This window comes from Taudactylus pleione, unplaced genomic scaffold, assembly GCF_031769625.1.
Source record: "Taudactylus pleione unplaced genomic scaffold, aTauple2 ptg000513l, whole genome shotgun sequence".
NCBI lineage: Eukaryota > Metazoa > Chordata > Amphibia > Anura > Myobatrachidae > Taudactylus > Taudactylus pleione.
In genome coordinates this window covers 864,581-877,054 of record NW_028284915.1, presented here as the reverse complement: position 1 = coordinate 877,054, position 12,474 = coordinate 864,581, and the positions used below count along the sequence as shown (strand labels likewise).

The 12,474-nt window shown below is 42.9% G+C and overlaps 1 protein-coding gene across 1 annotated transcript in view; it reads right to left on the bottom strand.

Moving 5' to 3' along the window:
- The window catches only part of LOC148501567 (putative ATP-dependent RNA helicase DDX60), a 600,786-nt gene that overhangs the window by 365,973 nt on the left and 222,339 nt on the right, over window positions 1–12,474 (bottom strand). The window contains exons 12-13 of the mRNA XM_088450267.1: window positions 11,669–11,784; window positions 2,427–2,596 (exon numbers count right to left, since the gene is read on the bottom strand). Coding sequence (XP_088306393.1) covers window positions 2,427–2,596; window positions 11,669–11,784 — 286 coding nt within the window. The remainder of the gene's footprint in view (window positions 1–2,426; window positions 2,597–11,668; window positions 11,785–12,474) is intronic.

Below are 12,474 nucleotides of genomic sequence, written 5' to 3'. Positions count from 1 at the left end.
ATATGATCCTGAGGTTTGTTCTCAGGTCTTACATGTAGTTTTGTTGTTTTACCACAAGATGGCGATCTTTAAATGTGTATAATGTATATTTATTTTGACACTGCTAAGCACTTTATTTATGTATTTTTTGTATTTTTTGCTTTAAATCATTACAGGCATTGGGTGTTTATTATCATATGTCTGTTCTTTTTATATTATATTGAAGTGTGCAATTTGTTTTGTTTACAGTTTCCCCTTGGCAACCAACCAGGTGCTGGATGACATCACATCTGGTTTTCGGATGCCGCGACCGGAAGTGTGCAGTCTGAGTGCCGGCGGAGTGCAGTGGGAGACAGCATGATGGGCACTATGAGTAAGGTATTTATAGTCACTGTTCTTTTCATTTGTTATGATGTTTGTTCCTGAAGAAGGGGTCACAGAACCCTCAAACGTTGAATAAACACGGTTGTTTACACCAGTTTGGAGAGTCTCCGGAGTGCCGCCTAAGTGTTTCTTGTGTATCGTGTGGCATTGCCCTACATGGATGGCACTCTGGACAAGGTATTGGCCGCTGTGGTCAGCAGAGTGCTGGTCAAATATTGTTTTTATATATACAGTCAGGTGCATAAATATTGGGACATTGACAGAATTTTCATTTTTTGTCCTCTGTTCACCACCACAATGGCTTTGAAATGAAACAAACAAGATGTGCGTTAACTGCAGACATTCAGATTTAATTTGAGGGTAATTACATCCAAATCAGGCGAACGGTGTAGAAATTACAACGGTTTCTATATGTGCCTCCCACTTTTTAAGGGGCCAAAAGAAATGGGACTATCAACTCAAAAGCTATTTCATGGACAGGTGTAGGCTATTCCCTTGTTATTTCATTACCAATTAAGCAGGTAAAATGTCTGGAGTTTATTCTAGGTGTGACATTTGCATTTGGAATCAGTTGCTGTCGACTCTCAATATGAGATCCAAAGAGCTGTCACTATCAGTGAAGCAAGCCATCATTAGGCAGAAAAATCAAAACAAACCCATCAGAGAGATAGCAAAAACATTAGGTGTGGCCAAATCAACTGTTTGGAACATTCTTAAAAAGAAAGAACGCACCGGAGAGCTCAGCAACACCAAAAGACCCGGAAGACCACGGAAAACAACTGTGGTGGATGACAGAAGAATTATTTCCCTGGTGAAGAAAAACCCCTTCACAACAGTTGGCCAAATCAAGAACACTCTCCAGGAGGTAGGTGTATATGTGTCAAAGTCAACAATCAAGAGAACACTTCACAAGAGTGAATATAGAGGGTTCACCACAAGATGTAAACCATTGGTGAGCCTCAAAAACAGGAAGACCAGATTAGAGTTTGCCAAACAACATCTAAAAAAGCCATTACAGTTCTGGACCAACATCCTTTGGACAGATGAGACAAAGATCAACTTGTACCAGAGTGATGGGAAGAGAAGAGTATGGAGAAGGAAAGGAACTGCTCATGATCCAAAACATACCACCTCATCAGTGAAGCATGGTGGTAGTAGTGTCATGGCGTGGGGATGTATGGCTGCCAATGGAACTGGTTCCCTTGTATTTATTGATGATGTGACTGCTGACAAAAGCAGCAGAATGAATTCTGAAGTTCGGGCAATATTATATGCTCATATTCAATCAAATGCTTCAGAACTCATTGGACGGCGCTTCACAGTGCAGATGGACAATGACCCGAAGCATACTGCAAAAGCAACCAAAGAGTTTTTTAAGGCTAAAAAGTGGAATGTTATGCAATGGCCAAGTCAATCCCCTGACCTGAATCCGATTGAGCATGCATTTCACTTGATCAAGACAAAACTGAAGGGAAGACTCATTACTGGCATGGGCTATTGTTAGTATAAGCAATCAAAATCTCTCAGCGTGTCTGTATAGTGTATCTCTCTTTTTTTTTTGCAATGGATGTAATTCTTGGCAGTTGCAGTTAGTAAAGGTAGACAGTGCACCTTGACTGTACGATGTGTCTATACTAATGTGGGAGCCTCCTTGAATAAGGAAATCATATCTCACTGCATTGTTTCCTACAGTACCTGGCAGGCTTTCAGTATCTAGGTCAATTTTCTGTTTATTATCATTCTCACTTGTAGCATCCTCTTATTTTATCCCCAGTATCTCCTTGCCTCCCCTATCTATTCTCTGGCCTTCCCCATGAGGCCATGCCCCTTTTTTGGGTGCAATATGTTCCTATTTGATGAGAGTTTAAATCATGAGAGTTTTTTGAAGTCTAAAACTCTAGTCGAGTTTGTATGTTCTCGGACTCTGTTACATTGGCTGAGTTTAAAAAGTGTGAGAGTTTGCTGCTAAACGCTCAAATTTTCTAAACTTTCACCCTATTACATTTGGCCTCTGTTCTTTTAATGACTATTTCATAATAACATAGTTTCATCGATATACTCACCTGGGGTTCTTTTTTCTTCCCATAAGCCTTGGAAACATATTTTTGTTCTTCTTGTTCAGTTTGCAATATAATCTTTTTAGAAGATTTGATGCCTAAAGATTGTCCAAAGCGATACTGGAACCTCTGGAGTACTTGATACTTTCTCAGTTGATACTTGTCTTTGACTGAATCTGTCAAAAATGTGATGTACAATTTATTATAGTAAAATGTGGTTCTATTACATATAGGGCATGACTCAGAGATGTACGTTATGTTTTCACAGTTGAGCAATAATCTGCAACTGTGCATGTGTCAAGGTATCAAGGAACATTACCGTAGACGATCGCAGTCACTATTTACTTACAGTGTGATTGACAGTCAGTAAGTATTTGGGGGAGGTAACAGGGAGCGGCAGCAAAGAACTCAGGACCTGTGCAACCATTTCCAGGGGGTGTCACATTCTGCGTATGTGATCTCATACGCCAGAAATATGGCTCCTGCGGCCATTCAGCGTGACCATAGACTGCAATCATTGAATGATCTGTGACCAAATCTGTGTCTTTATTCACAGATGCTTGGACTTGCAAAGCTGCCGATGGAAGTCTCAATACATTCCTCTTCGACATTTGCATATTTTTGCATAGCAGCTGCGTACACAGATGCAGCAGTGGTGGCGTTAGCGTACAACTTTGAATTACTGTAGGCCCATGATGCCTTAGACATAAGGATTCTTGATAAGGGGTTTTCTGTAAATTGGAGCATTGTTACAAAAATGCATTTAAAAATCTCCCACCTCTATAATGAACTTTACCAATAAGTAAAAATACAAAATCACTATAAATGCACTTATTTACATCATAGTTGGCCAAACACTGTCCTCAAGTACTCCTAACAGTTCATGTTTTCCTGATGTTCTACCTAATACATTAGTGTATTCATTATTAACTGACAAATTGGACTGAATTAGGTAAATTTCCAATGAAGAATAAGAACTTGGAAGTAACCAAATCTTCTTATCAATGCGTATGTTGAAATCTCATTAGTACATGCAAATAAAACACATAATATTTAGTGTTAGCGATAATTAAATTAAATTGCTGATAGATGACACCTCCGAACGTAAACCATATAGGAAGCCCCTCAAACCAATATCCTTGGGTGTCAGATGGAAAAAATTTTCACCTCATAGAATGTGAGAGTATATAGATGTGAATGCTCACATTAATGTTGCCTAAAAGAAATATGAGTGAATCCCTTCAAGGTTTCTTTAACCCATATGAATAGATGGGATCAGGTAAAGTGCTTACATAGAAGCTTACTTGAGGCAAATGTATGATAAGCCTGTAAAGGTTTCTTTCTCCCTCTGGAATTATTTACTGAACAAACCAGTATTTGCCAACTCCAGTCCTAGCAGTGCATGCTTTCCATATCTCTTGGCTGTGGATCTTTTCAAATGTGTTAGTTGGTAATGACTACACCTGTGCACCTGCTAGGTGGACTGGAAAACGTGAACTGTTGGTAGCTCACGAGGACCCAGGTTGGCTACCCCTGTTCTACACATTGGTTGTCTTAAAAAAAATCTACACTTGAAATGATAATGCATTTTTTGAAATGTTTGAATAAAATACATAAAATGTGTATGAATAATATGGTAGCCCAAGCATATCATATCAGGCCACACATGAGTATATTGAAGCCAGGATGGTGGAGATCTATGAACCCTTATTCCAGAGGTTCCCAAACTCTGCCCTTACTGTCAATGTTTGAAGGATATCCATGTTTGACACAGGTGACTTAATTAGTACCTTAGTCAATTTGATTTAACCATCTGGACTCAAACATGGATATTCTCAAAACCTGGACTGTAATGGCAGAGTTTGGGAAACTGCCGAAATCACTGGACTTCTTAATGCTCTCTGTAGGATATGGTTATTGTCTGGTGATCACCAGACAATAACCACTAAGGGACCATATCATTGGTGAGAGAGGGGCATGATATGTCATCACTTATTGCTGCAATGATGTGAAGACATAATGAGTCACTCCCCTATTTCATCAAGTCTCCTCTTTCTAATGATTTTTCCCCTTAGTTGTTATGATCTGGTAAGTATGATTTAACCTCCTTAGATCTCCTGCAGTCATCCTTAGCACTGAAGGGCTTAATGATAGCAATTAGTTTTCAAATTGTATAATCTCCTAGCCCCCATTCACAGAGGGGCTGACTCGTAGTTGCACGCAGGGGCGTAGGGAGGGAGGTTCCACCGAAGCGCAAGCTCCAGGCGCCTTATGTGCCAGTGGGCGCCCTGAAGTCGGACTCTGGGAGCAGTTGTCAAGTAGTCAGCCAGGTTCGTGTCCACCCTGCTAGGTGCTGTGATACAGAGCAGGATCAGCAGCAGCGTCCTGTCTTGCCTTCCTGCTCTTCTAGTGAGAGACTCCGTGGTCAGAGGAGCTTGTGCTGAGCCCTGATTGGTGGAGCTCAGCACATGTTCATCTGACCCCAGGTGAGGGCGGGGCTACAGCAGCATGTCAACAAAAAAGAAGCTGCAGGGTCCACATTAAGGTGAGAGAGGTACCCCAGTTATGTCTATCACCCACCCTGCCTGTATGTGTATGTATTATTATTATTATTACATTTTATTTATAGGGCGCCACAAGTGGTCTGCAACGCCATACATACAGTAAAGGGTACACAGAACATTACATTACACAAGTAACAATTAGCAACACAATTCTCCATACACAGTACAGCTCTGAAGGTGAAGGCTGTCATAGAAGTGCTAGAGCAGAAGGCTGTGAGACAGTGGGGAGGAGGACCCTGCTCCTAGGAGCTTACAATCTAGGGGGTATGTATGTATGTATGTGTGATCCTGCCTGTATGTGTATGTACAGTATGTGTGTATGTATGTTTGAATGTATGATTTACCCTGCCTGACTGTATGTATGTATTTATGTATGTGTGATCCTGCCTGTATGTATGTGTGATCCTGCCTGTATGTACTGTATGTGTGATCCTGCTTGTATGTATGTGTGATCCTGCCTGTATGTATGTGTGACCCTGCCTGTATGTACTGTATGTGTGACCCTGCCTGTGTGTATGTGTGACCCTGCCTGTATGTATGTGTAACCCTGCCAGGTATGTATGTGTGACCCTGCCATGTATGTATACACTGTGTGTATATATATATATATATAAAGTAACATGGGCCCGGCACTCAGATTCCAACACAAGTAGGTGCCTTCCGCAAGGGTATCAAAAGATAATGTTATAGAAAAGCGGCGGCACTCAGCAAAAACAAGCACAATAAAGCAGGGTCAATAAACCTCTGTATTCACTTCTTCAACGTTTCAATCAACGAAGATTTTCATCAGGAAGTACAAAAATACATACAACACTTACTTATATACACGGGAACCACCACGAGTGCATCTGATCGCGTCCAACAGGAACACCATCTGACGTCATCGCTACGCACTGTGCAGCAGGCGTGACGCCTGACGTGTCCATCACTAAGGAGACCAGAGTAAACATACTGAGTGCCACAAACCTTCACCATCACAAATAAAACATATGAACAGGACTGAGTAATGCATAGGAGTACATGGGATATGATAATCAATATGAATGTAAAAGGCACATAAGAAGAATAAGATGTATAGTATCGAGAGCGCAAAGATGTACAATAAAAGTAAGAATAGAACAGCAGGCTGAATAGGTGCATAAGAGGACAAGACAAGTCCTAAACAAGAACACAATTAATTAAAGCATGCTAGTGACAACGTTTCATTAAGCCCATTAGGTTGCTGAGTATTAAGGCGGTGTATCCACCTCGCCTCAATCTGCAACAGTCGCTTAGCTCTGTCACCCCCTCTCTCACTCATAGGGACATGATCGATCATCTTGTAGCGTAAGGTCGACTGACTGTGTCTATAGTTTTTGAAATGGCGAGCTACTGGCTGATCGGTATCACCACCATTTAAGGCTTGGCGAATAGCCGATCTGTGTCATGCCATCCTCTCCCGCAGTTGGCGGGTGGTTTTGCCAATATATAAGAGGCCACAGGGACACCTGATAAAGTCTACGTATTGGCTGGTACAAGTGAGTACAAAGTTAATCTTGTAATGGTGACCGGTATGTGGATGTACAAAACTGTCACCAGTCTCAAGAAAGCTGCAAGTGGTACAGCCTAGGCATTTATAATTGCCAGACTTCTTAGTTATAAAATGTGATTTACTGGGGTTCCCAAAGTTGGTAATATCATTATGCACCAGCCAATCTCGGATGTTCTTACCACGTTTATAGCAGGGTAATAAGGTGGTATTATGTAATGCGGGTAAATTAGTGTCTGTACTGATAGTATTTTTTGGCAGTTTTAATAATAGGGCCACTCCTGGTGCTGAAACCATTGACCCAAACCAGTTTGCCACTTACATTATTGGTATTACTTTGAGGTTGTGTCACCATTTTAGGAGCCAGTAAGGCTTTTTGTCTGGCAAGTTTAAGAGTATTAGGTGAGTACCCTCTACGACAGAAACTTTCCTTTTGTCCATCTGTACTGCTTCATCAGCAGGATCACTACAAATTCTATGAATTCTCAAATATTGAGAATAGGGTAATCCCTTGATTAGACTATTGGGGTGGTGGCTTGAAGCATGTAGTAAATTATTGCGATCTGTAGGTTTCCTATAAATAGACGTACTAAGTTTACCTTTCGATAGTGTAACTAATACATCTAAAAAATGAATGCTTTCAGCATCTTCTGTCTCTTACGCTTACCAAAAACTATTTCTTATTTGATGGGTCATACTACCTGCAAACCCTGTGCTGTGCCATGGGTTCTTGTGCAGCCCCAGCTTATGCTAACACATTTATGTATCGCGTGGAACAAGATTTGTTCTTTAGCAATAGAGCCTATGTTGATAAAATTAGGTTCTTCACGTGCTACATAGATGATGTATTTGTTATCTGGTTGGGTAGTAGGGATGAGTTCCTACAAATGATGAGTGAGGTTAATGATCTGGACTCAGACATTAAGTTCACCTATGACATCAGTGCTGAAAGCATTCATTTTTTAGATGTATTAGTTACACTTTCGAAAGGTAAACTTAGTACGTCTATTTATAGGAAACCTACAGATCGCAATAATTTACTACATGCTTCAAGCCACCACCCCAATAGTCTAATCAAGGGATTACCCTATTCTCAATATTTGAGAATTCATAGAATTTGTAGCGATCCTGCTGATGAAGCAGTACAGATGGACAAAATGACGGAAAGTTTCTGTCGTAGAGGGTACTCACCTAATACTCTTAAACTTGCCAGACAAAAAGCCTTACTGGCTCCTAAAATGGTGACACAACCTCAAAGTAATACCAATAATGTAAGTGGCAAACTGGTTTGGGTCAATGGTTTCAGTACCAGGAGTCGCCCTATTATTAAAACTGCCAAAAAGTACTGGCCATTGATCAGTACAGACACTAGTTTACCCGCATTACATAATACCACCTTATTACCCTGCTATAAACGTGGTAAGAACATCCGAGATTGGCTGGTGCATAATGATATTACCAACTTTGGGAACCCCAGTAAATCACATTTTATGACTAAGAAGCCTGACAATTATAAATGCCTAGGCTGTACCACTTGCAGCTTTCTTGAGACCGGTGACAGTTTTGTACATCCACATACCGGTCACCGTTACAAGATTAACTTTGTACTCACTTGTACCAGCCAATATGTCGTATACTTTATCAGGTGTCCCTGTGGCCTCTTATATATTGGCAAAACCACCCGCCAACTGCGGGAGAGGATGGCATTACACAGATCGGCTATTCGCCAAGCCTTAAATGGTGGTGATACCGATCAGCCAGTAGCTCGCCATTTCAAAAACTATAGACAAAGTCTGTCGACCTTACGCTACAAGATGATCGATCATGTCCCTATGAGTGAGAGAGGGGGTGACAGAGCTAAGCGACTGTTGCAGATTGAGGCGAGGTGGATACACCGCCTTAATACTCTGCAACCTAATGGGCTTAATGAAACGTTGTCACTAGCATGCTTTAATTAATTGTGATCTTGTTTAGGACTTGTCTTGTCCTCGTATGTACCTATTCAGCCTGCTGTTCTATTCTTACATTTATTGTACATCTTTGCGCTCTCGATACTATACATCTTATTCTTCTTATGTGCCTTTTGCATTCATATTGATTATCATATCCCATGTACTCCTATGCATTACTCAGTCATGTTCGTATGTTTTATTTGTGATGGTGAAGGTTTGTGGCACTCAGTATGTTTACTCTGGTCTCCTTAGTGATGGACACGTCAGGCGTCGCGCCCGCTGCACAGTGCGTAGCGATGACGTCACATGGTGTTCCTGTTGGACGCGATCAGTTGCACTCGTGGAGGGTCCCGTGTATATAAGTAAGTGTTGTATGTATTTTTGTACTTCCTGATGAAAATCTTCGTTGATTGAAATGTTGAAGAAGTGAATACAGAGGTTTATTGACCCTGCTTTATTGTGCTTGTTTTTGCTGAGTGCCGCCGCTTTTCTATGACATTATCTATATATATATATATATATATATATATATATATTTATAGCAGTTATATTATATAGCACACACTTTTGGGGGGGGGTGCCGTAGCATGCTCTGGCCACATGCTACACCTCTGGTTGCACGGAAGTTACCCGCAACTGCAAAAGGCAAACATTATCAATTGTAAACATTAACTGACCAATTAACAAAATAAATAGCAATAATTTAAACCTTTGCATAATTAATCTTTATGAGGCATATTCATTATCACTAAGGGGCCCATTACACATGTGTAAACTTCATTTTTAGTAATGGCCCATTCATTATTAGGGAGCTTCAGCAAACTCTGAAAGCTGACATTTTCCAGAGTTTGCCTGCGGGAACCTATGCCATTTTCAGGTGCCGTTGGTTTCCGGAACCATGCTACTTCTGTCACAATCCTGGCTAATTTTTACCTTTTGAGGTTACCTCTGCCAGCTGCTCCAAGGATCTGTGTTTGTAATTCCCCTGGGAGATCTGCTCTGACTGAATCATGCTGGCTGTGACAACCCTGTGTGTGCAGACTGCTCTCCTACCCACACTGATTATCACCTGGACTCTGCCCTGTCTGTGAGCATTGCTAGTCTTAATTGGAATCACAGGTGTGGTCCTGTTTCTCAAGGGCTGCAGAGATGGTTATCCCCTCTGCATGTTGTGCCTTGCTTCACTCTGAATGCCACTGCCAGACCACCTGTCCACCAATCGCTGCCAGACTCTAGGTATATAGATCCTCCTCTAATAGCACTCAGTGCTTGAACATCTTGTTACGTCCTGTGGTGTACTACTTGTGATATAGCTGTATCTCTGTGTACCAGTATGTCCCAGGCTCCTGCTGGTTCCTAGACCAGTGTTATTCGTAAGCCTGCTGCGTTCAGCTATCCACACTACCAGCTTCTCCACACGGCTCCCAGGCCGCACCAAGTAGCTTCCACGCTACCATCTCTCACCTACGGCTCCCAGGCCGCTCCAAGTAGCTTCCACACTACCAGCTTCTCCACACGGCTCCCAGGCCGCACCAAGTAGTTTCCAAGTTACCATCTCTCACGTACGGCTCCCAGGCCGCTCCAAGTAGCTTCCACGCTACCAGCTTCTCCACACGGCTCCCAGGCCACACCAAGTAGCTTCCACGCTACCATCTCTCACGTATGGTTCCCAGGCCGCTCTAAGTAGCTTCCACACTACCAGCTTCTCCACACGGCTCCCAGGCCGCACCAAGTAGCTTCCACGCTACCATCTCTCACGTACGGCTCCCAGGCTGCTCCAAGTAGCTTCCACGCTACCAGCTTCTCCACACGGCTCCCAGGCCGCACCAAGTCCCACAGCTATCCAGCCGCTCCGCGTAGCCACCCAGCTACCAGCATCTACCCACGGCTATCCAGCCGCTCCACATAGCCACCCAGCTACCAGCGTCTACCCACAGCTATCCAGCCGCTCCACGTAGCCACCCAGCTACCAGCGTCTAGCCACGACTATCCAGACGCTCCATGTAGCCACCCAGCTACCAGCATCTACCCACAGCTATCCAGCCGCTCCACATAGCCACCCAGCTACCAGCGTCTACTCACAGCTATCCAGCCACTCCACATACCCACCCAGCTACCAGCGTCTACCCACGGCTATCCAGCCGCTCCACATAGCCACCCAGCTACCAGCGTCTACCCACGGCTATCCAGCCGCTCCACGTAGCCACCCAGCTACCAGCATCTACCCATGGCTATCCAGCCACTCCACGTAGCCACCCAGCTACCAGCGTCTACCCACGGCTATCCAGACACTCCACGTAGCCACCCAGCTACCAGCGTCTACCCACTGCTATCCAGCCGCTCCACGTAGCTATCCAGCTACCAGCGTCTACCCACGGCTATCCAGCCACTCCACTTAGCTACCCAGCTACCAGCATCTACCCACGGCTATTCAGCTGCTCCGCGTAGCCACCCAGCTACCAACGTCTACCCACGGCTTCCCAAGTCACAACAAGTAGCGTCCCCACTACCATCCATCTGCAAGCTCATCTACTGGTACCCCGACCAGCTCAGTCAGCCTACCTGCATGTCCCATTCCGGTCCCTCCAAGTTCCTTCTGGTCCCACTTCAACGTTGCTAGTTTCCAGTTCCAGTCACTCATCATCAAAGGCAGTTCTCACTGCTACCCAATTCCTATATTAAAAGAGCTATTCATGTCTCCCATGGTTCCAGTCCAGCTGGCCTCCAGTGTTTCCAGTTCATCACCTGAGACAGGTAACTCATTAACACCAACTGTGACAACTTCCTACGGGAAGGTGCAAAAGATTGCAATAAGGATCAGGTCAGATCCATCCACCAGTGCTGGCCCACTCCATGCGCCCATATCTTGAACTTGGATCACACTAATACTGCTGGGTCAGGTCTGGCTATGTAAAGAAGATACGTTGCTAAAAATTAGCGGTGTAACTGCAGATGTACGAGATTGCAGAGATACCTGCTTTTTGGAGCAACTTTCCTCACACTGGAGCAATCCTAAATTGCCATAATTGGCCTCCAATAATGAATAGGCCTCTTTACAAGTCATTTATAGTGCTAGCACCCAAAATGTGTAAGAAAAGGAAGCAAATGCCAAATGTTACATCATTATAACACGTTTGGATACCAACATTGTATGTCTGTGCACTATTATTAGTATATATTTTTAAAGAGCATTTTTTTCCTTACTGTTCTGTTCATGCTTTGTCCTGTCATAGTCATCAGAGAGTGGCCGTCCTGTATGCCAGTGCCTAAGTTCATCATATGATTTCGTTCTTGCCAGGGGTGTAATACCAGGATAATCACTAAATGTGATAATTAAAACAAGCAAATGAGAAATACAGTCAAATGGGATCATTAGTATAATTTCCCTACTTTGGGTATAAGTCACAATGATCCCTATGGTTACATGCATTTTCTGGAAAGTATCAGTGTGTTTTCATCAATGAATAGATCTTACTAACTGCTTTTGGGCTCGTTTACATTTGCATGTAAGTAAATTTTATGACACGCCTCTCAGATGTAGCAATACACGCCCACTTTACCACCGCGCTCATAGGTGTTCTTTTCACAATCTCCCTGAAATGCTTTTTCAAAATTAGGCAAGTATGATTATAGCTCTTTAAAGTGAACAGGTAAACATACTTTAACTCTTGCATTAAAGTCAGGTTCTGTGTTTGTTACTGGGAACGATTATAATCTGGACATATGTTGATTAATTTTGATGGAGCCCCACACATTCAAATTTCAGACCAACATGGTTCTAAATTGGGTGTGGCATGATATGTCAACATTCAGAATGTTGACACCAGAACATCGGCATGTTCTGAAAGTCGACAGTCACAATGTTGACATGGGTGTTGTCGTCATTTAACACGTCGACGTACATAAATGTGATTGTGGTCATTACGTCGACATGTTCATTATGTGCATGTTGAAAGGGTAAATGTCGACATTGCATTTTTCACTATTTTAGCTTAACCCTAAACATTACC